This window comes from Schistosoma haematobium, chromosome 1, assembly GCF_000699445.3.
Source record: "Schistosoma haematobium chromosome 1, whole genome shotgun sequence".
Lineage (NCBI taxonomy): Eukaryota > Metazoa > Platyhelminthes > Trematoda > Strigeidida > Schistosomatidae > Schistosoma > Schistosoma haematobium.
The window spans coordinates 70091306-70116441 of NC_067196.1; the positions used below are offsets into that span (position 1 = coordinate 70091306).

The 25136-nt window shown below is 37.5% G+C and overlaps 1 protein-coding gene across 2 annotated transcripts; it reads right to left on the reverse strand.

The window, feature by feature from the left end:
• Nucleotides 1–1378: 1378 nt before the first annotated feature.
• On the reverse strand, nucleotides 1379–22655 carry ATG12 (Ubiquitin-like protein). Of its 2 annotated transcripts, XM_051209562.1 has the most exons (7): nucleotides 22081–22655; nucleotides 21929–22044; nucleotides 11200–11381; nucleotides 4812–4906; nucleotides 3108–3160; nucleotides 2425–2526; nucleotides 1379–2371 (listed from the first exon to the last, which is right to left on the reverse strand). In XM_051209562.1, the coding sequence occupies exons 1-7, from the start codon at nucleotides 22106–22108 to the stop codon at nucleotides 2345–2347; spliced, it is 603 nt and encodes a 200-aa protein (XP_051075015.1). In that variant the 5' UTR covers nucleotides 22109–22655; the 3' UTR covers nucleotides 1379–2344. The 2 variants fall into 2 exon arrangements, with proteins under 2 accessions (XP_051075015.1, XP_051075014.1); XM_051209561.1 differs by having other exon boundaries at nucleotides 21929–22655.
• Between the last annotated feature and the right edge of the window lie 2481 nt (nucleotides 22656–25136).

The window sequence follows — 25136 nt, forward strand, 5'->3', positions numbered from 1 at the left end:
CTCACACTTTCTCATTCCGGTTTCGTCTATTAGTCTGGAAAGCTATCTGGTGCTATCTACAGCTACTACCTTTTTATCTCTTTTGCTTTCGTTGCCCACCACTGCTCACGATCATTCCTTAGACGTTTCGTTAACCTAGACCTGGTTTTATTCGCTCGTCATCGTGTTCGGAGCCAGATGGGATGAGTTTACGAGTCTATTAGTACAAAAGTGTAGCAGAAACCACAGGTTTCTCGTAACGTTTTGGTTCAAACCACTGATGGATGTGGCTGCTGTTTCCACAGCTTCTCGTATATGTTTCCAAGCAACATCTGGGTTAGTCTCATTTTCAAAATTGCATAAATGTAACTTCAGTTGTTTCGAGAGTTTACCTTTGGCTTTCTCGTCACTGAGTTCTACTCTGATGGATCTTCTTAATGTGGCTTTTCTGAGTCCAGTGAGGCGCAAGCAGATGCGTGCCCGTATTAGGGCATGGTCGGAGTCCAAGCAGGTACACCAGAATGAGCGACAATCTTCTACCGACCCTCTCCAACGATGACTGATGGCAATATGGTCTATTCGAGTCCATCGCTGGTCTGGTACAGAGAGTCGCCATGTTAGACGATGTCTCTCCTTATGCTTGAAATTGGTGCTTGCTGAAAACAGACGATTGTTTGAGCACAGTTGCAGCAGACGATCACCATTATCTGTTTGCTGAGCCGGAATAGCAAAATACCCACCCAAATGTCGAGGCAGGAGGAATAATAGGAACTGAAGAGGAAAATCGATTATGAATACAGTGATATTGATTGTTGAGACCTTATCACAGGAGACGGGTATCCATGGGGTACGGCGGGGTGTGTAATTTTAGGGTCGACCATTTCTAACCCCACTTTTCCTTTGTGGGAAGGCAGCATCACTGTTATGCGGGTTGTCTGAGGAGAAAACCTTACTACCGTCACACCTCTGTACAGTCAATATTACGACTTCGCACTTGGACCTTGGGTTTGCTGTTTTTAATCTTATCGTTCTTTAACCGACATGCCTGGCATGGTAGGACCTTGAGGAACGATTGTTCCAGTCAGTAAAGCCCGACTGATTCACCACGATAGGCAAGCCGAGCCACCACATCAAGGTAGCCGCAACAGTTGTGGATTTTCAGTACCATGATACTTTAGTACTTGTGAAAAAATAAATTTTCTAGATACTCTCATTAATATAACATAGTAGTGTACATTTATGATAACAAAACAAATTTATTCGATAAAGAAGTCGACTACAATTGAAGAGGATAGTTTCATGTAAAACTGAATTAATTTAGTATTTTGTCTAAATGAATACTTATCTGTAAGTAACACACTTATGCTTTAAATATCATATGACATTAAATACAGTATGAATTTATTTTAACTCATAACATAAGAACAGAATTCACATGTCCACTGGAAGTTTGACTACTTGGTGAGAGGAAAATTATTTACACAGACACATTATCTCGGTATATGATATCAAACAGACTTTATACATTAATTGATTTATTTGCTGAATTACTAGTTCCCTTAGAATCTTATTTATGACACCACCGTAGATGCTTTAAGCAGTTATGATATTCATCTACTTCTAAGATTACAAAACATAAGCACACAGCTATTGTTGTTGAATAGTATGCACCAAGATTATTGTCTTCTACTAGAACTTCATTCCTGATGTTTGACCTTCAAAACAATATCTTTTTCTTAAATAATTTGAAAAATTAGGAAACTATTTAAATCTTATTACTCATTGATCTTGTTACATCCTAACGAAGAACAAACGAATGGTAACTTCTAGGAATTGTTTATGGACTATGATTATATATATATATACGTATACCCTTCAGTTGATCTATTGGCTATTGCGACACGATTTACCATTCTCAACTTATTCTCGATTTATTGGTAACAGTCTCTCACATTCACATTCACTTTTTGGCTTGATCTTATGTAGTAGTTATTTTCTATTTTGTGGTGTGAGGTCCGGTCTAATTTGCTTGTATATAAACTGAGTATGTCTGAAATACATGATTCATACAGTGGAAGCTGAGATTGTGTACTGGACTCAACGGGCGTGCAAGGCGAGAAGAACCAATAAAGACTCAGAGTTGACTCTAGGTTGCTTGTGCTGGTTAACGCGTCATTGGCTTGGCACAGGGCGAATGTCGTATGAATCAGTGTTCTGATTGGCGATTTTGTTACGGGATAATTAGCAGGCCAAAAGTCATGATGGATTTGAATGGCTGTTCTGGTATAAATTAAGAGAAAACTGATGTGAAGATAACAAATTTATTGTAAAAGCTCAACTAGAATTTGAAAACTTCTTCAACACATCAATACTGAAGTAAAAACACTTGCATCTAGAAGAAAAGAAAATAGATAAAATATGCAGACAGCAAATAAGTTGATTTACTTGAATATCTTCAGTTTGGAATGATTTGATAGGATAAACTGAACCGGAATTAGTAACATTTGTATTGCTTTTTGGTATCAAACTCCATGACATTGTAGGATTCTAAACAGATAATTTCGAGTTAAAAATTAGTTGTCTTGGACAAGAAACTTTGAGTGTTAACTGAAAAAAAAAAAACTAGACGACTTACAAACATTGTAATGATGCTGATTAAATGACTTAATTATAGCAACATTTATTTGTCTCTCGAGTTATTATTATTATTATTATTATTATTATTATTATTATTATTATTATTATTATTATTTAACATGCACCAAAAACAACTATACATGAATGATAATTTTGCACTTTAATGAAAAGATGCTATTGGCTTATGTGACGGGAAAAAGTATATTTTCAATCTTGTATAACAAGAATATCTAAAGGTGGATAATTTCTTAAAAGTTAGATGTACACTTCCATAAAAACTGATTAAGTTTCAAAGTAACCAGCTGAATACCACACGTTATCATGGAGACGTGTGTCTATAGTAATGCTAGAGACTATATTTACAAGCAATAGAAATTTTAAATAAATATTTCAATAATTATTACTGGCTGTAGACCAGACATTCAGTCTTCAGTCCAATATATTAATAAAAAAGGATAGACTAAATTATTTATATTTCAACTGTTTCTTACTTCATTTTGATATGAAGACGAACAGAAATGTACCCATGGTTCCCAAGTCGTCTCTAAAAAAATCAAGACAAAGACGGATAATAAATCTACAGTTTGAAGGTTTCAAGAATAAAAATGGATTTGTAAATGGATCCAATCAATAATGTTAACCAAATAGCACTAAATGAAGTTCAAAATCAGTACTTTAGAAATCTGCTTTATATTTCTCGAAATGCAATTTTAAACTTAGCTACATCTATTTCAATTTGAATGATCGGGTAGTATACCAAACCATCATAAGTTTAGATGGTACTTAAGTATGCGAACCCGTACTTAATTATTGAGATACGTTAACAAAAAAACATTACTATTGACGAGGTCATAATCGCACCTTAAATTTAATAACTAATGCGAATTAATCTCGACCGATGATGAATCATTTTGTGAATAAAAATGAAAACTGTAAATGTAACGGTAAGAAGAGTTTAGTAAGATTACTGCTAGAAAAAAAAATTATTTATAACACAAATGAAACTGATTTTTGGAAGACTAAATTTTCAAGCAGCCACTTAGAAATCGATCATTTATATCAGAATATATTCACAGAAATATCACTCATAATTCAGTAATAACATAAGTAACATTCCTCAATCCGTCTAGACAGAAATCAAGTCAACTGTAAACTGTCCTTTACTCATTTATCATGCACTGAAGTTTAGATCTGAAAGCAGTCTAAAAAACCAAACTGAGTACATGAGCAATGTATAACGAGGTATTATCCAACAGCTTCCTCCTGGCATGGGACACTGTAGAAATGACCATCCACTACCCCTCCCACTGAAGTAGAGTCCAAGAACTTCAGTCTTGCGCGTGCAACCTTAAATTTTTTACTACTGAGTCGGTATCCAATGGTTTACATGTTTAAATTCAATTAACTCGTAATAATCTGCAAACATCTTTCAATGTACTTGGCGAGTGAGTATCTCATACTCTATGTGGTTGAAATCCACTGATCACGGCTTCACACTAGAAATCCGGAACTACCTTTAGAAATTAGTTACTAGTGAGTAACTAATTACTAATTATTAACTAGGGGACGTTCACTTATATTTTGTGATGTTATACAGTGTTTTATAATTAAGTTGAAAGAAAATAACCTGAAAACTTTTGCTTGTTGAACAAGCAAAAACAATACATTATGTGAGCTGTGTCTACATAGATAAACAATCCACAAGTTGTATTCATCATTACTTTAGTTCAGGTACGAAAAACGTGACTAACAAACATATCGTCGTCAAAACGAAGAACTTCAGAAAAGATAACAGAGCCACCGAACTGATATTTTCAGCTTATTATGAACATTAACTAATGGATGTTAAGATTATTAATGGTGGAGCCAATACATAGCATGAAACAATGGGTACACAAAGAAGTTAAATAAAAATCCAGTTCAGTTACATGAACAAAAACATACTATTTGCACTTCACATACAGACAAACGTTACTTTTAACACTATTCATAACTAATCGTTATAAATCCTTACCAGACATTTTGTTAAATAAAAAACAGTCTATTACTGTTTTCGTGAAGTATATAAGGTACGGCTTTTTAACACGCAAAAATTGTCTATTTATACGAGATAGTTTCAGAAATTTGTAGCCGTATTAATAATTTTGAGCAAACAAATTGAGAGTTATTTAAATATTATAAATATTTTAACCTACCAAACTCTAGTGGTTGCAGAAAAGAGTCAAGAATTTTCAAACGAATCAATATAGTAGCAAAATATTCTTGTAGTAACGAGAAACAAATATCCTGTCTAAAAAACAAATAGTGAAGCAGAAATTGATGGGGAAGTATATAGTCATTTGCACGAAACACCAGAAACAAATGGATTATTTTGAAATATATGGGTTGATATAAGTAAGACCACCATTGAGAATCTGGAAGCACTGAATGGTTATTTCGTCCTAGTATAGGACTTCTTAGCAATGCACATCCACGATCCGTCATGCGGAATCGAACGCAAAACCAGTTCCATGCGCTAAAGCCTAACCTCTAGACCACTGAGCTGACATCCAAAGCTGTTTATGTCCAATCTCATTCAATCCACGAAACTGATTGACAATCTTCTATTGTTTTAGGCGAGTAACTACTTCACATCTGACATGGATTAGCTCCACTGGTCACAGCTTCTCATTAGAATTCAGGGAATTTCCTTTCGAGGCTGTTCACCAGTAAATTTAGGCGTTCGTGCTGGGGGCTGAAGTCCTTGTTTCGAGTCCGGTACGCACGATCACAGATTGAGAATGCTGAGCCCCATACTAGAACGAAATGGTCGCTCAGTGCTCCCAAGTTTTTTATGGTGGTTTTAGATCGGTTGATTAATTTAATAAAATTCAACAATCTCCACAGCCCCTTACTGACAGAAGGGATTAGTCGCAGATGTACGTATGTATATACTATACATACCTTAGCGGCAAAACCGTTTTAAATCTGGTCAGTAATGTACCGGCCAACAAAGATCAATATAGGTTACTTGGTGGGAAATGTACCAATCGGTAAAACTGCATGCAAAAGTGAAAGAAGATTAGTTACGTATATGTTATTATTTGTCAAAACGTAAACTTGACGCTAGACAACAATTAAGTTAAAAATAAAACATGTTGTGACGTGTGGTATCACAAATCTGATACTGATACACAGTAAGATATGAGCTAACCCACCCCCCTTAAAAGATTATTTGAGCGACAACACAAGAGTGAGTGAGAAAGTGTATTACACTGTCGAATGAAATGAAATACTCATTCATATATATACCACTCTATCCTTAAGAAACTGACCCACTGACTCCAATACAATGTATTTGACCTTTGGGTCACTTCTGATTACCATCGATCGACCTTTTGTTACTTCCGATTGGCTCTCCACATCAACATATTTGTAATATCCCAATGAATAGAAAAATCAAATTTTCTGACATTTCGTGACTCAGTACTAACCACCTCTTCCGAAAAGAAATAAGCAAATTAAATTAATCCAAGTATGAACAGTACGAAGTAACAATATTTGACGTGATAAATCAAAACAGGTCGCCTTGACCGAAATAACATAATATTGACTTTGTCAGACCTGGTTTTGATTTATCGTATCAAATATTCTTGCTTTGTACCTTTGTACTTTTCATACTTAGTTTAATTTCATTTATTTACTCTATGAAGAAGTGGCTTACACTGAGTTACGAAACGTCAGAAAACTCAATTTTCTACTCATTGGGATATTGCAAATATATTATTTTTATTATTAACAATCTACACAATGCTCGATTTATTTTAAATGATCAAGTCAGATTAAGTTTAAAAAAATAGGGAACCATATGACGTATATTTTCAATAATGATATTAGAAGACGAAGATTATCAGAACTATGTGATATATTAGCGCAATACATTTCGAACAATCTGGTCACACCTACCCTGGTAATATTGACTTATTATCCAGAGTGATTAGGTTTCGCTTTGTGTTCACATTATTATTATTATTACTCTTATCATTATCCTTATCTCCTCTTACCCCGTTTCCTGTCTAGTTGACCTTTTATTTTTATATATAAATGATCTTAACAAGTATATGTGTGACCAGATTGTTCGAAATGTATTGCGCTAATATATCACATAGTTCTGATAATCTTCGTCTTCTAATATCATTATCGAAATTTATCAAAGGGACTAATTGCTTTAAAGTATATTTTCAAGTTGAAATCATAAATGAAGACTGATTGACATGAGTCACGATTGGTTTTAATGGAATAAGTGCATTAATTTTTTGTCTTCAAATCTTTTCTCTTAGTTTATGCTTGTACCTTGCCAACTTACGTTTTCTTACATACATACCTGTTACCATTCATGGGGCATAGGCCGTACACCAGGCATCCCCGAACAGTTCTGTCTCGGACTCTCCATTCTAGATACTGCCAACTACTACTTATCCTTTTGACGTCTGTTAGCGGGATATAGATTGAATTAAAGCATATTCCGTTCAGAATCGTGTTGGGGAACTCTGATTGGCTATTTATCGGCACTAGCGAATACTTGGAGAGGACTCTAGAATCTTCTTTTGTAAAAATTATAAATATGCTAACGTTTTTCGAATTGTTATCCCTACTTCCATTCAACCTTATCTGAAATATAATTACATCCCTATTGAACCATGTCCAGTGAAGTAGTGTCCAAAAGTACTAAGCAATAAGAGTAGCTGGGTCGTATTAAGAGAGTTTATAACAACATCTGTTTACAATTCCCAGTGTCATGGGTATTTTAGTTTGTCTCCTTTCATTTTGCCTTAAGGACCTTAAGTTAGGGCATTTCACATGATATAGTTTGATAATTTCCGAAAGGTATGTCCTATTCAGCTCCAGTTTCTTGTCCTAATTTCTTCTTCAGCTGGAAGCTGGTTTGTTCTCCTTCATAGTAGGCTGTTGCTGGTGGTTTGCGGCCAACGAGTATTCAGTATCTTACGTAGACAAATGTTTATAAATACTTCTACCCTTTTGATGATTGTTGTGGTAGTTCTCCTAGTTTCAGCTCCGTACAGTGGAACTCTTGTTCGCATTGAAGATTTTCACTTTGATGTTGGTTGGTAGTTGTTTTGAGTTCCATATGTTCTTCATTTGTAGGAATGTTGATCTCGCTTCGAGAAATTGTGTCTCCACAACTACATTAGATCCTTACTATGTACTAATGATACAGCACAGAAACGTGAAGGCTTTCATTTCTTCCATAGCTTCGTCATGAAGCTTGGTTTAGTTGGTGCTCACAATTATATCTCAGAATCTTCCTTTTCCCGTCGTGAATGTTCAGCCTTACTATGGTAGAATCCGTTTTAATTTTATCTGCATTTGTTGTTGAAGCCAGTCTTTGCTGTTCAGCTTACATTTAATGGGTTCCACTTATTCTAAGCAAAATGGCGTTGTATTTTTTCATTTCTACTGCTATTCGAATGGCTTCGGTCTTCCACGTTCCTCGAACATTCTATGCGCTATATTAATTGTTGCTCTGGTTGTCAAAGAGGACATCATGACTTCCAAAGAGTCTCCGCTTTCATTATGAGCTGCCCTAACTCTTCTACATGAAGACCCTTCAACTCCCAGAGCGGATTTTAAGTGTTTTTTTCTATTAGGTTATTTTTACGAAATGAGGTCACTAATCCAACACCTATCTCTTCTCCTTTATCTGCCCTTGAGTCGGCAACAACCCTAGAAGGGCTCCGGGTGAAGCTTTACGTCCTGTACTTTGAAGTTTTTTAAATATGCCGGGTATTTCGATACACTTACAAAGTAATATGACTTGATCGGGTTTGCCTTTGATTAAGTTAAGTATGCTTCACTGGGATTTACTATTTCACATACAAACACCAAATAGTTATTTAAGAATCTTAATTCAAACAAATATTTACTTCCTTGTTGATGTTTCAGTGTCATTTTCAGTTTGATAGGATATCAACATTCTGGCCAATAGCATTAGGAACTGTATCGCTGATCATCAAAATTGATTAATGTTGGTATGAAATTATCCTCGAAGTAATCTTCTATCCATTTATTTGGAAGTTATCTTCAAGTCATTTTTCAACAAACAACGTACAATGAGCCTTTGAAGTTTCAAACATATTCATGAAGATAAAACCTAAGCAATCTCTTTGTAATAAAAATACCCATTACGCTATATTTGAAATAGCTGAAATAATATCTACTTCTATTTTTGATAACAAAACTCGCTAAAATGAAGGGAATGCACCAGCGTCGTATGAATTCAACAATCAGTGGTTCTCCGACAAAACGTCAAGGTTGTATGATAGATAGTAGTAAAATAATTTGACAGACGAAATTTATCCCAATTTATAGTGCTTGCTCATAGTATTTAAGTAATCCAGGAACTGGAAAGACCTATAGCTTGTTTCGAATTGACTCCAGTTGTCACATCGTAGTTGATTAGCTAGGATTAAATCACAAATATAACTAATAAACCTGATAAAAGCGGAGTAATTTGTTTGTTTATTCGATTGACTTATACATGCAAGTTGGATAAGTAGAAGCATCACGAGAAACTAACAGAATGTTTTACAGTAACAACATAAATATCAAGATAGTTAGAGTAAATCACTGGAAGGTTGTAAAACACGTGGAACTAAAAGATTGTGCTTAACTATAGTGTCTTGTGTTCTTGATTATTTCCCACTGAATCACGGAATCTAATTCAACCAATCTATTTGATTTCGCGTAAATAATTATTATTGTTAGATCTACGTAATTCACTAGAAATAACAAGTTAGTACATAAACTAGTAAAATGAACAATTCGTAATTATTATCCTCCCAAATGAAAAAAAATTTATCAATTTATCAAACTTTCGCTAAACAGATAAACGACCACGAATGTATGAGCACTCAAAGAATGACACTACGTTATTCCACGTTTTGAAATGGGATTTTATGAAAACCTCAGTTGAAAGCTGATTACAACAGAATGATTTTCCACATTCTAATGGTTCAAGAACCAAATGGTATGGAAAATCAGGAACTATGGAAAAAATCATAATTAAACATATTTTCTATTAGAATATTTTAACTACTTTTGGGAAATGCCAAAATCAAAGCACTACGGCAGTGTATAATGTTTTCAGAAAACGAACAGCTCACAATGACCAGAGGTTAAATGTCAAGCATGTCCAGATAGCCCGAAGTTTAGCCATCTTACTACGAAAATATCCTACAATATTCCGTGGAGGAAAATGTCAATAATACGAAATAATTTGATTTTTATCAGAATCTGATTATGGATGTTCTTTTAAGTGATTTTTAGGCATATAAGATTGGATTCGAAGACCTTGTGAAGACCCTTCACAATTCTTCAAGAAAAGGGAAGGCGTTGGAACAGGACGAATACTCTAGACTATTTTTCGGGTTATTTATATCTCTATTGTATAATGAGTAGATAACGGTATTGTTGTATTTCTATGTTTCTCTTATTTTAAGCATTCAGTTGACCTACTGACTTACTATACGTCTTACTTAATTACGCCTGTTACTCCCAATGGAGCATAGGCCACCGACCAGCATTCTCCGACCCACTCTGTCCTGGGCCTTTTTTTACACTGTACGAGCATTTCATGGACTTAAATAAGTGGTTGCTATGGTTGTCAGAAGGGGCATCGTCCTTGTAACTTCTGAAGGAGCTCGGCTTTCACCATGAGGTGTCATAACTCGTCTAAATGAAGACCTGACTCCCGGGGCAGAGTTTAAATGGTTTGAATAATTTTTTTGGTTGGCGTTTTTTAGCGAGTTAGTTTCCTACGGGATGGGGTCACCAAACCCATGCCCAACCCTCTTCTTTTATCCGGGCTTGGAGGCGGTAGTAGCCCCAGAGGGGTTTCAGGCGGAGTTTGCTATACGTCTTACTACTCCCTAATTATGTTTAATTAGTTATGCACTGTGTCCTCCGATTTAGTGTGCTCTGTTCTTAGGCATTTCAAGTATATTCTTGTATAAGTATTGATCCATGGTCGAAATGGGTACAATAGAGAACAGATCTACTCTTATCTGAATCTTCTGATTTGCTAGTGGGTTAGAAGGAACCTGAGGACCAATAAGTATTAAGGCATTGATTGTTGTTCCTTGGTCAGCGTATAAATCCTTGAAATGCGTCGCCAGTTCGATTGGCAATATAGTACGTGGTATTGTTTGGAATCTCTAACCATAACATATTCCACGCCTTCCCAAAATATAGTATTTTAACTCACTGCCAATCATTATCGGCTCCTCATTTAAAACCTCAAACATTTTGAACTACTTATACTAACTACATTCATTTGCCTTATTCACTGCTGTCTTTGGTTCGCTAGTATGGATTATTACAAATTTGTGACCAAAAGTGCATCTGTGTCAATTAAAAAATGTTGTTCCTTCAGGCAATCAGTTATTAACGTATTTTGGACTAAATAAACTAATTTTCTTAATGTACAAATATTTTCAGGGAGAACATCGATAGCTTGATATAATTCACTAAAAAGAAATTCCCTAAAAAAAGTATAACAATACTTCCTTTCTAAACAAATCTCACCGGATAAACTCTTCATTTAGTTTATTGAACTGTAAAACAAGTGATTCAATGGGTTTCGACTCGAATGGACTGGTGGAAATAGATTTAATTACAACACGCAATTCATCTATCTCCGAAATCTGGGGTCGTAAGGATTCAGTACAGTCGAAAATGTACTTCTTTACATCGGGATTATCGCAGGTCTAAAAATGAACAGATTGAGAAGAGAGAGTCTTAAAAAAGGGTAACGCTAATGACCTCAATATTATCTTATCAACCAATTGTCCTAATTTGTTTGTAGGAAGAATAAATGCTCCCTGAAAATTATCTTAAAAAAATATAAGTCATGAATCCCACAGCTTTCTGACACACAAGTGCAAGTCCACAAGTGCTTCTGGAAAACTGTACTCACTTCACCTATTTCTGGTGGCTTGGGAAGACTGCGCTAGTCTCCTGTGCACATTGATTTGATTCTGAAGAGGATATTAAATACAACTGCATCGACTTATTTACTATGGTTTTGCGCACAAGTGTTGACAGCTCAAATGAATAATTTTGTAGTTAAAAGTCACTGAAATTAATCGATATAAGATCGGACCAACTTCAATGTGATTTAATCCTTCTGGAGTCTTCACCCACACATCTTTATTACAACACTTTTCTTTTTCCTCTCGCATAGTATGGTGGGTTCTCATTGAAGTATTGCACATTTGTCATTTGGCATATCCAGTTCATATAGATCGAGTTTTATGTTAGAACTACCCAATCATTCGCAACCTGGACTCACTGTACAACAGTGATCCAAAACATTAGCATATATATATACAATGCAGTCCCGTGAGCAGTAATCACTAGCATCATTGCATATAACCGACTAACTAATATCCTATTTATTGATTTCAACAATCGAAAACGTGTTCATAACATTATTGAGTCCTATTCTATATGTTCCTCCTCAGCTTTTAATAAAGTTGTAGTTTAATATCAAGAAACTACAGGTAGTAGGATGCATTACTGGAAACAAAATAGTTATTTAGCTGCTGTATTCGAATCAGTTACATCCCAGTAGTTTTCTATGTCAAACTATGTTTCACAAAGCTTAATACGCCACACCAAACTGTTCGTAATATTTGTTTGTGGCTGTTCAGATATCACATCTTGCACAAGATATGCTGGTGATGTAGTAAGGCCATTCAACTATTGTATTATTTGTCTACTCACTGTAATTTAGACACTTAATTCACTATGTTAATTTCTGTGTGTATCACTGAGCGCGTGTCTGCACATCAATCTTTAATCTATTACCCATTGGTTGTAACACACAGATAATCAATAATTTATCCACACTTGATTAACACTCATAATACATATCGATTTTTAACTCACACTTTGTTTCGCTGTGTGCTTGCAGATTTTATTAATCTTTAACAATAAAGTATCTCTATAACTGGTGTTCAGGCTTCTGAATAATCTTGAGTAAATCCATAACTTTACTAGGAGATTAAGCCAGCGTTAAATACTCAGTTAACGGGATATCATTTATTGGAGTCAGATATAGAGAGGAAATTAGCCTCCACAGTTACTTAAAAGTACGAAGGAATTTAAGTAAACACATTGATTGATCCTAAGAACAGTTATACTAGATACAAGAATAGACAACGAGGAACCTAATGCTACTTAATAGAATATATGAGTGCCCATTTAAAGTATAAACTCGGACGGAACAATTTGAAATCCTCTCACCTAGATATTTACACAATAGTGATCTCCACAACTTAATGAAACTAGCGACTGTTATATCCCAATGAGAATAAAGAATAGTAACTGTCGGAATCTATTTCTGGACTAACACTACGTATATTTTTATCGTATAATTGTTAAATAACTAAAATATTCATATCCATGTTCCCCCTACCATAAGCTTTATTTTGACCTATGAATTATTATTATACGATTTACCATTCTTCAGTTATGCCCAGTCTATCAATTACTATATCCCACATTTACAGACACTTTTGGCTGAATCTTGTACAAATGTTATTTTCTATTTTATGGTACGATGTGGTCTAGATGGTTTGCATATAAATTCAGTATGTTTGAAATACATGATTCATATCGCGGAGGCTGAGATTGGTGTTTTGGACTTAACAAGCAGGAACAATAAGGACTCTAGACTGCTCGTACGGGTTTTATGCATTATTGGTCCGATCGATAAATTACGGTTCTCTAGCTGGCAGTATCATTACGTTACACATTATTAGGGCACAAGACCGCAAGTTATAACAGCGACAACTCGCAAAAGTGTTATCTTATTTCCATTTGACAGCTGCTACTTTAGTATGATGACCGGGCTTGCAGAACTTAGTTGAGCCCTACTGATTGAAATGCATGTTTTGTAAGGTCTTACCGCACAATCATTGAAAGACGGGAGAACTAAGAATGACTAATGCCATCGTGCAAATAACTGTTTATTCAACAGAAAGTTGGGGAACTAGAAAGTGTTGTTTGTTTGGAAATGACGACAGCAGTAGGATACTTTGGTCTGGTAACTAGCACTGAGTTATCTAGTATTCCCGATCTAGAAAAATTTAAAAATCTGGAGGGAACCAGATTTCTCTTTGTTTGACAGCTTTCGATCGGCAGCAATAAGGTTCGTCAAATAAATGATAAAACTGCCTAACGATCACTGCCTATGAAGAACCCATGTGAGCAGTGGCAAAGAAAGTGCTTAATGACTTATGTCGTCCGGAAACCTACAAGATGTCGGCATACACAAAACGCTACACTCTTAATCATACCAAATTTTTCCTACCAATCTGTGGTCTTCTTTATTTTTATTCTTTCCCCATTTATAAAACAAGAAGTATTACAGTTTTCCGTAAATTTGTTTCGGTCAGTCAGTTACAACCTGTTTACTTTACGACTATTAATGACAGTCTGACCCTACGAAACAACAGCAACCGGGGACAGCTGAAAAGGATTTCCCAAGATAGAGTTTGATGGGGATACTTAGTGGGCGGCCTATGACCCTCCTCGAGGGGTAACTAAGTGTGTGGACCTCATTACAATTTGGTCGATTTCTATAAAAGGCTATATTCAGTATCAAGCAATTACCTCATGTAATTTTGGAATTTTTCGTATAAAATAACATGGATTTAAGCATTTTTACTTAAATAGCCAACTGTAATAAGTGCGCTATCTTTATTTTGACTGCATAATGATAATAGTGTTAATAACCTCTTTTGATCCATAAGTAAGACTGAAAAGGTAAGTGATACCTCAGTCATCCACTTTTTGCGTAACCTAAAATGACAACACTAAGTAACGCAATTTCATTGACTGATCAAACATTTAACGTATATTTCGGAATTAAGAGACCTTTTAAAATAAAAGTTGCTGGATAATCAATTCGATAGCACACTAGCTAGGTTGCACGGTACGATGGTGGATACGAAATTGAGACCCTAAGCTCACATAATAAAGAGGATGGTACTGAATACTCCATATTATGTCTTATCACGATTATAACAAGAATTCTCAAATATCGAATATCACAGTGACACAATTCAAACAGCAAGTATGACTAGATGCAAAGTTTGATAACCAACCAGAAAGCGAATCAGGCGAAGTGTTCATGAAATTGATGCTTTTAACACCAGGAGTAGTACTGAAGATATTTATTGTCCCTGATTATTTGCTTTAATTATATCGTTACATATTATCGACAAAAATAAGATAATAAATAGTCGTACACAGGAAAAGCCTTCACCCTTATAGTTCACATTGCCACACTAATCAACATTAAATTGAGAAAGAATTAACGAAGAGTAAGCAAACTACACTGAATAGTCCTACAGGTATTTTTAACATGTTCATTAATCGAGGCATATTGGACGTATGCAAGCACCGCTTACTTAGACATGGTATGCTGAGTATTGAATAGGTGGTAGATAAGACATTAAACACCGGCCACTGAGATTGGCGATTGAACTCCTCTTATTATTTTGGTTTTGGCAATCACTTATTATCACTATATCCAATATAAAAAGTGTAGCTAAAAACCCAGTATATTAAGCTTTACATAGTTACTGAGCTCCATTAAAAATTAGGGACATGAAAATCATTACATGGAGTAGGAGTATGAAGTTTTATACCTTGCCTAAGTTGCACATTTACATTAATTTCCAAAAAAATTCAATGAAAATTTGAAGCTCTTGGTGAAAACTAAAGAGGTACTTTCACTACAGGTAGTGCTTATTCATATCATTATACCCATCTGAACTATTCACTGAAATACCAGACAGCTGACGTGTAAACCACCAAGTCACATTTGGTGAGGAAAGTGGACAGCGAGAACGAAAGGGATGGAAAAGGAAGCGAGGATATGTAATAGCAGACAATTATTCAGAACGATCAAGTAAACAGACATTAAAAATCCGGTTGTTAGTGGAAGTATCTCCAAAAATGATGAGATTGTTATTCACTTTTAATTCATGAGATTGGACTGATTAGCAGATCACTTTAGATAACAGTTCAAATGACCTCCAGTCACACCTCTGTTAACTATTATCTCCAAGTAATATGAGTAGCGAAATGATGTAAGTCTACCAACTCTTAATGAGGTTGTAAAAGCTATAGACAATCTAAAACGATGGACAGAAGCACGGCATAGTGAAGTGACTTCTGAGATTTTCATAGATGGTATCTCAATTTTAGAAGCTTGATTGACCGAGATCATAACTAGAATCTGGGAACTGTTAGTAATCCCATCAGACTGGTTTCGGTAGATGACTATTCGCATATCAGAAGGGATAAAAATACTATTGAGATATTTATAGAGGAATCAATTTGACTAATAAAGTGTCTAAAATATTACCTTGAATAATGCTTCGACGTCCAACTAGAGCTCGTTAATTACAAGTCGGAGAGAACCAGGCTGTTTCCAGGCCTGTGTGTAAATGTATGGACCCAATATTCACCCTTCGACAAGTTCTGAAAAATAAGCATACTTCTCACCGCCCAACTATGGTTGCATTCCTTGACCTTAAAGAAGCAGTCAACTCTGATGATGGCGTGGTTCTGTGGCCGTGTATCGCTGAAAGGCGTGTCAAAGAAATAAACTAACCTCGTAGACCCTCTACTCGAACACAACCGGTCGAGTCAAAGCTTATGACGAATCATCAGTACTGGTTTCTTTTAGAAATGTTCGTCAGGGTTATCCGCTTTCCCAATTTTACTTAACTTTGGTATAAACATTCTTTTAGAAATAACATTCCTGCCATCTAGCTTTCTGATATTATTTTGCTACCACATGTACTTGTTAACTTGGAATACGAGGATTTTATAGTTCTGTTCGGTGAAGACGCTGACAAAGTAGTCTTCTGACCATCTTAATTAACAATGCAAGCATTTCTAGGATGCGGTTTTCTCCTTCCAAATCCACGATTTCACTTCAGGTTTGGCCAGTGTCAACGCCTGAATTAGTGGTAGGGAGTGAAGCAGTTGAACATATAAACTACTTTACTTATCTTGGAGATCTCATCAGTCTTGATGGTCTGGTGTTCGTCAGTCAGTCAGCTACAACGTAGGACCAGGTACATATATGCATCAGTCCAAGTCGCCATACCTCATTAACACAACAAGATGGACACCGGATTCATACAAGTAGTTAATTCAGAAGTGGTAATATGTAAAAGACAGATTTCAATAAGGATATAGTACAGGAAGAAAGAATTAGTTCGTAGAAAGAAAGATATGAAGCGATTTTAATCTCTTAGTTTAAGGAAAGACAGAGTGTATACACCTACGCCACTGTCATCAATTCTGAACAATGTCACCAAGAGTCTCCAACCATTGGTTACGATAGTCACGCGGACACCAACCAAGTTGTCTGCATCTACCAACATGGCTCACACTAGAAGTTAGTGACTTCAAGCACTGATGCCACGTTTTGGTTTGGCTGCCCCTAACTTCCAACCATCCCGAACACCGGTTAGCATTGCACGTCGTGGTAATCAGTGTTCGGGCAGCTGAACTGTTCTCTGAAATGTTCCACCCATCGTTTTCAACGTCTAGACTGAGAGCAGATGAGGGTGTGGTCTTTTTCCGAAATAGTCTCACACTTGACTTATTAATTCCAGTTTCTTTTATTAGTCTGTAGAGCTGTCTTGTGTGTCCCAATAGCCACTGCCTTTTCCATCTCTTTTGCTTTCGTTGCCCACCACTGCTCACGGTCGTTCCTTAGACTTTTGCTTAACCTAGATCTGATTTGTTGTCGCTCTTTATCGGGTTCAGAACCTGATGGGATGAGTTTACGAGAATCCATCAGTGCAATAGACCTAAAGGAAATTCATTGGTTCTTTGTAACCCTGTGGTTTAAATCACTGATAGATGTCACTGCTGTTTCCACAGATGTTGGTATAGCTTTCCAAGCAACATCTGGGTCAACCTCGTTTTCAGAACTACCTAATTGTGACCTCAGTTGTTCCTGGAACCTACTTTTGGTTTTCTCGCTACTCAACTCAGTTCTAATAGGTCTTTTTACTGTGGCTTTTTGCGTCCAGTGAGGCGCAAGCGGATGCGTGCCCGTATTAGGGCATGGTCGGAGTCCAAGCAGGTACTCCAGAATGAGCGACAATCTTCTACCGACCCTCTCCAACGATGACTGATGGCAATATGGTCTATTTGAGTCCATTGTTGGTTTGGTGTAGGTCAGTCAGTCAGTCAGTCAGTCAGTAACAACGTAGAACTTCGTACGTACGCACATCAGTTCGAGTTGCCACACCACATTAGCACAGAGATGCAGTTGTCGATTCAAATCCCATTCAAATGGGATGTGTAGGGGTCGCCATGTTAGACGATGTCTCTCCTTATGCTTAAAATTTGTGTTTGCTAAAAATAAATGATTGTCTGAGCACAGTTGCAGCAGACGATCACCATTATCTGTTCGCTGTGCCAAAATACTAAAATACCCACCTAAATGCCTTTCTGTTTGGTTTAACCTACCTATCTGGACATTAAAGTCACCTGCTACGAGTACTATGTCTGAACGTTTAGCTTTCTGAAGAAGTTCAGATAGCTTTCTGTAAAATTCATCTTTCACTTCATCTGAGCTGCAGTCAGTGGGAGCGTAGGCAGAAACGACGAAAAGGCAACGACGTGTGTCCCTATCCTTCCGAGTTCTTACGGAGCCTTTTAGCCCAACAGCACATAAACGACTGTTAACGGGGATCCACTCTGACAGTGCTTGTTCCGCCCTCATGCTTAGTGCTATCCCTACTCCTGCCAGTCCACGAGAGCTGGCCATCGCGTCACCAGATACACGGAGGGTGTATCTCGTTGTCTCTCCTTTTGCCGAGGTGAGATCAAGTGAATGACCACACTGGGGTCCTGCATGCGTGTTTCAGAGACACAGCATACATCAATGGTACGAGACTCGAGGGTTCTAGACAAGGAAGCCTGTTGACCGATTTGACATACGGTGCGTACGTTGAAGGCTCCAATGTGTAGTTTGGAGAGAGGTTTCAGTAGACCTGGGACAGTGTTTTGAGCACTAGAATCGTTGGCTGTGGTGACACTTGAGGGGGAAGCCGAAAAAGGAAGTTTAGAGGTGAAAGTCGATGTAGGAGGAATAATAGGAAGTGAAGACGGAGGTTGATTATGAATACAATGGTCTTGAGTACTGTTAGAGGTATGAGGGCGGTTATCACTTCCCGATTGCCCACACCGTGGAAGGGTTGTTCTGGAGGTACCTGAAAAGGAAATTGGATTAGAGGTGGTCTTAGTGACCTGGGAGCGTAGCCGCAGTGCCCAAGGGACAACTGCTTGAGGTCGGTCACATACGACCTTTTTATGGGTAATTTTTGTGTTAGCTCCGTACTTTTTGGGACCTTACCGCCGGAGACGGATATCCGTGGGATAAGGCGAGGTGTGCATTTTTAGGGTCGACCTTTTCTAACCCCACCCCTCCTTGTGGGAAGGCAGCATCGCTGTCATGCTGGTTGTCTGAAGGAAACACTTTAATGCTGTCACACCTCTGTACAGTCAGCAGTACGACTTCGCCTTCGGACCTTGGGTTTGTTGCTTTTAGTCTTACCGCTCTTCAACCAACCTGTCTGACATGGTAGGACCTTGAGGAACGGTTGTTCCAGCCAGTATAGCTCGGTTGCTTCATCACGATAGGCAAGCCCGACCACCACGTCAACGTAGCAACAACGGTCTGGTGTTTGACGGAGTCTTGGAAGGAGTTGGAAGGCTCAATTGGCTTTCGTCGGCTTGAGCCATTTGTGGCGTGAGAGAGATATCCGTCTTCCAACCAAAGGGTAGGTTTATTGTGCAGCAGTTTGGTCCGTTCTACATTATGAATGTGAAATATAGACATTAAGAATAGAGGATATTCGTAGGTTACTGGTATTCTATCATAGGTGTTTGAAGCATTCCTCGTGTATTTTCGAACCACGGAGTAGGATGGCAAATTGACTGATGAGGTGGTAGATCTATAACAGCTGAGGTGGTTGGTACATGTGTTATGAATGCCTAACCACCACCAACCTTGATGGGCGATGTTGTGTGGTGTATTAGTAGTAGGCTGAGAGTTAGGGGTGACCATACCAAAACATGGCATCTGTCCATAAAGTCACTGACAATTGGACTGAGTCGTGTTAATGGGTTTAAACTACATGGTTGGGGTTTGCGTGATCATCGTAAACAATGGTTAGAGACTTTGAATGACTGATCCAGATCTGGCCACCCCTAACATTCATCCAAAAATCCCCGACACTAGTCAGCATTGCGCGTCGTGGTAATCAGTGTTTAGGCATACGTAACACGTGGTTCAACCATCTCAGTCGGTGAAGATTTACAACCTTATCAACTGATTTACCATCATTCCCTAATACTCTGCGTCTAACCTCACTATTACTTACCCGGTGATCCCTCCAAGTGCTGGCAATATTTCTAAGACATCTGTGGTCAAATACTAGTAGCTTACGACTATCTTCTACTCTTAATGGCCACATTTAGCAATCATAAAGTAAAACAGAACGAACTGACGCGTAGTATACTCGTCATTTGATTGAAAGATGGATATCTCGACTTCACCATAGGTGACGTTATTTGGCAAAAACCAAACGAGCTTTCCGAATCCGTGGTGAGATTTTGTCAGACACCAACTCATTAGGGCTGACCAGACTTCCAAGATCAGTGAAGTTGTCAACGCGTTCGATTACTTCACTCCCTATCCTTAGTTCAAGTGTTGACGCAGGTCAGTCCTGAAGCAACAACTTGCATTTAGAGGGAGAGGAGCGCATTCCTGACGAATGGTAAATATGTGGTCGTTTATTACCACTGATGCTCCTTATAACTTATTATTAATGGCTTTATTGAATGTTATATTTTGATACAATATATGTATTGTATATGAAATTATGTGGAGAATTATATTCCATACACCAAAGTCATTCAACTGGAGTCAACCGATGGCAGCTAAAAGGTATGACGTACATACACAACCCAGAAAGTTAAAGTCAGTGTGAAACTTTAACCTTCCTATTCGTTTGTTAATGCTTGGTTTGATAAGCATGAATGGAGAAAACCCTAGATTTTAGATGGAAGTGCAGTTCGAAAAGGATTTAGATCATTATCAGTAGATACGCGGAAATCTAAGGAAAACTATGGTGAAGTAGGATTAGTATGACCATCGGGAGGTTGAGAGAACGCGTGTTGGAAGAGATGTCAAGGCTCATAAAAATAAAGCAACTGAGTGTATTAAGCTTATTTACATCATTAGAATTATTGCTTAGGAAGGTGGTTCAAAAAAGATATGACTCATTTGTCATGTTAAAATTTATAAAATCGATTTTGAACCAAATGTTTTCAGTCTAATGTTTGATAATAATACCCGGTTATATGGCTTAAACTAATGAGGGTTAAAAATTACCTATGTACCAATGCGTTGAGCACTAGAAACATATTCTTAATGGCAATATAGAAAATCTAACAGTTCTATGCACTTATTAACATTTTAGGAAACTTTATGGCCACCAAATATACTTCATGCATAGAGAAGCGTTTTTTTAAACTATTAAGCATAATAACACCAATAAATTAAAAATGAAACTCGAGATGCATTTTTATTGTCCTAATTGGGGCACCTAAATAAAGCTACAGACTACTTGCCTATAAAAACGCCACTGAACGCTGTAAAATCAAAGTAACGTTATTTTTCTAAATCTGGCTTTCAGGGTACTGAAAAGATGCTAGTTAGGTTAATTTTACAAGAATTACAGAGAAATCACGATTATAGTCCTTAAGGGATATTAATGTTCAATTTCTCTAGAATAATTGAATACCTATGTTGTATGACATTATGTAATTGTGAAATGCTACTTATAGGCTTGATTACAGACCATAATCTTATCTCCCTGTTTAAACCCCCACAATACTGTCTGATTATCACACGCAAGACTGACACACATGACATAAAGCAATCGAAATTTGTCACAGTCTAACAATACTAGATGGGATTACATTCTCTACCATCTAATTGACGGAAATAAAACAGCCACATCAGGACAAACCAGGTGATTTGCTGAATGCTACATCTTTAAATATAACTAGTATTAGGCGTACAAGACAGTTCATTGATACAGAAAATCAAGGAAAATACTACTTTAGCACATACATGCTTTTGTTTTTCATCTCTGATAATCATATTATATAGATAAAGTTACAAGAAATTGCAATAGATTACCTTCAAATGCAGGCCAAAAGCGACAAAGTCAGTAAAAGAAGCACGGGGGTAAACATTTCTTTCGTATAAATACAAATGAATCACAGATTCAATAAAGTAACTGATTAAATTACCAACTGGCAAAAAATGTTAGTCGAAAACTGGGAACAAACCATCTACTTTTACTTGCCGAGCCTGCATTGAACTAAAAAAGAAATAAAAGTGTGAGTTAAAGTATAAGTATAAACAGAAAATATATTTTCATCCCCACGCCTGAGTTTTACAATAATGTAAAATTAGTTTTCCTTCTACACTGAAACAGTCATACAGTGAACCTATCTCAGCATCCATGGCCGGTGCGAAACACTGATTTACGTAGAGAAATAAAGATTCAGAAGGAGCACATGATATATATTTCCTTATAAAATCCACTACCCAATGGATTTTCTGCTTCCTGCTTACAGACCACTTCATCTTTTTCATTACAGGAGCATTTCCAGCAGCCTTAAGCAGAAGTATCACTTTATCTGGCTGATTTTCTTGCTCACTATTAGTAGCACTATTATGTTCAGTAGATAAACTCATGCGACCAATCTGTCCCGTATGTACATACAACTAATTAACCTTCTGAAATTGTAATGTTTCAGGGTCAAATGGGTCAAATGGTTCAAATGGTTTTGGACGAAATAGAAGCTTTCGCTTAACGGGCTTCCGTAACTAGTAACAGTGGATCACCAATACCTCCAGGTAGGAACGATAAAGGAGAAGAAATAAAAAAATTGGGGAATCAATGTAAGTTACTGTCCTTAGCCTTCAAGAATATGTCAAGATATCTCCTAAAGGACTCCTGGGAACTCGATTGAACTAGCTCAGCCGGTAGCAAATTCTAGAGTTTGACTACTCTTGAGGAGTATAATGTGTGTCTACAGTCCATTCTGTTGTGTTGTGTCTCCAGTTTCTGGATATGACTCCCAAGGTTTGTGTCGGAAATAAGCTTAAGTAGTTGTTTAGGGGATTTTCGGAAGTATTTAGGATGCTGTAAGCCATTAGGTCGCCTCTAAGACTCTGTTCTTTAGTGCGTAGAGGTTAAGTTATTGGAAGTGCTCTCCCTGAACTGAGTTCGTGGCTTGTCGTTGGATACGTTCTAGAGTGTTCTCATCCTCTTAAATTTAGGGAGGAAATACTATGCTTCAGTACTCTAAATGGGGACGAATGAAACTGTTGAAGATTTTATGGAAAGCTCTTCCGTCGAACTGGCTGAAATGTACTTCAATGTTACCAGTGCAAGGTTTGATCGGAAGGCATTTTGGTCTGTGGTTACAAAGGTTACCATATAACGTCAGACAAATCCTCAGCATATCAGGAGCCTATGACAGTCTTGATGATTTAGCAGACACGGCCGATAAGATGATAGAAATATATCCCGATAGTCGCGGCGTTAACTCGATACAGTCCTCAAGTAGAGAGGACATGAGCGACGCACTCAGCATCCAGCAAAAAACAACACAGTTAACACAGCAGGCGACTATTGCCAACATTCATTCTCGACCTGCCAGATCTACGTCCAGAAAGAGATCAGTATCCAGAAATCGTCTTAGGTCACCCAAGCAGGTATTCGGAATTTTTTGGTATCATGCGAATTGTGGTGAGAAAGCACGCCGTTGCACTAAACAGTGCAACTTCATTACAAACAACCCAAACTATCAGGGAAACGAAGCGGGAAGACAGTAATGGCGGCGGTTGTTACTGGCCAACACGTTAGCCGCCTCTTTCAAGTCAAGGATCGTGTTTCTGGCTCGGACTTTTTAGTCGACACTGGAGCAGAAATCAGTATCATCCCACTCCACCTCTCCCTCAGACAACAGACAACAAGCACTAAACTGTCCCTAATAGCGGCTAACGAATCAGTTATCAAAACGTACGAAGAGCAACCACTTATATTAGACCTCGGACTCCGCAGATTTACATGGGTTTTCATAGTTGCTCATGTCACACAACCCATCTTCGGAGCCGATTTCTCCAGTGCGTACAACTTGTTAATAGATATCACTAAGAAGAAATTAATCGATGCGAACACACGTTTACAGGTAGGTGGTACACCTTCCAACGACTATGAAATCCATGGTATACGAATAATGAAGCCTGTGAATAACGTTTTCAACGACATACTGACAGAACACGAAGGCATCACGAAAATAGACTATCAAAAAGAATGCGACCCACATCATATGCAACATCACATTACCACCACAGGCCCTCCAATACGCGCCAGGCCAAGAAGACTGCCCCCACATAAACTAACAATTGCTAAGCTAGAGTTCGAGCACTTGATGCAACTAGGCATCATTAGGCAGTCTAGCAGCCCATAGGCAGTTAGCGTAAGACTTCAAGTCGTAGGTTAAAAACACTGTGGCATATCAGGGACCCCATAACTTTTGAGGGCATAGAGAGAAGTGCTACCAGTCGTTAGCTAGAAGATTCGCTGCGTCAACCCCCTTTGAAAATTAGTGTGATGTGAGCCAGCTCCAATTTTCCACTAATGTGCCTCGGCTTAGCGAATGTGAGGACATCACCAAGTCAGCGTTCGTGTTCACTTCTGAAAGTTCTGTGGAGTTGCAGATGAAGCTTTTGTCAATATAGTTAGTGTCTGGTACTGAAGCCTGTATTCATTTAATACCTTTGTGTATATGCTTGTTATTTGTTTGAAGTGCTTATATGCTCCGTTGTTATTAGTTTGTTTGTATTTCGCCCAGCAGTGCCTCTTGCGGCTCAGAAAATAAAGAGAGCGGTTCTTGATAACTGTAGGTTGCTTGAAGTTTCCGGGGACATTTTTAGGGAAAGACTACCTTGTAGCATATAAGGTGGTGTGGGTAAGTAATCCCAATGAACATTTACATCAAGTTGAGGGTGGACTTCACAGTCCACCTGATGTATATTATCTAGTTTAGCTGACACATACAACCGTTTAAAATTGGATGCCTTGGCTCAGTTTTGCTGGCAAAACTAAAGGCTATGATGGCGTGATCGCTTTTCCCTAGGGGAGCTAGAATTGAGTGGTTGTTAATGAGGAATTTTTTGTTTCTAAATACTTAGTCTAAGCGCGACGATATTTGACTGTTTCCCCAATGAGTTACCGACCCCACATTTTCGATTAGTCTTAGATTTTCAGTAGGGTTGAAGAACTGAGCTTCAGTAAAGTTTTCACCTCCAATGTACGTATGTTCCAGGA

Bases quoted from the DNA above. Each gene is read 5' to 3' on its own strand.
- ATG12 (XM_051209562.1), bottom strand. From the start codon at position 22,108: ATGCAGGCTCGGCAAGTAAAAGTAGATG. The intron at 11,382-21,928 runs GTAATCTATTGC...GTTCATTTTTAG, and splicing joins CTTTTGGCCTGCATTTGAAG to ACCTGCGATAATCCCGATGT. The intron at 4,907-11,199 runs GTGAGATTTGTT...TTTGTTTTTTAG, and splicing joins CTAAATGAAGAGTTTATCCG to ACAGGATATTTGTTTCTCGT.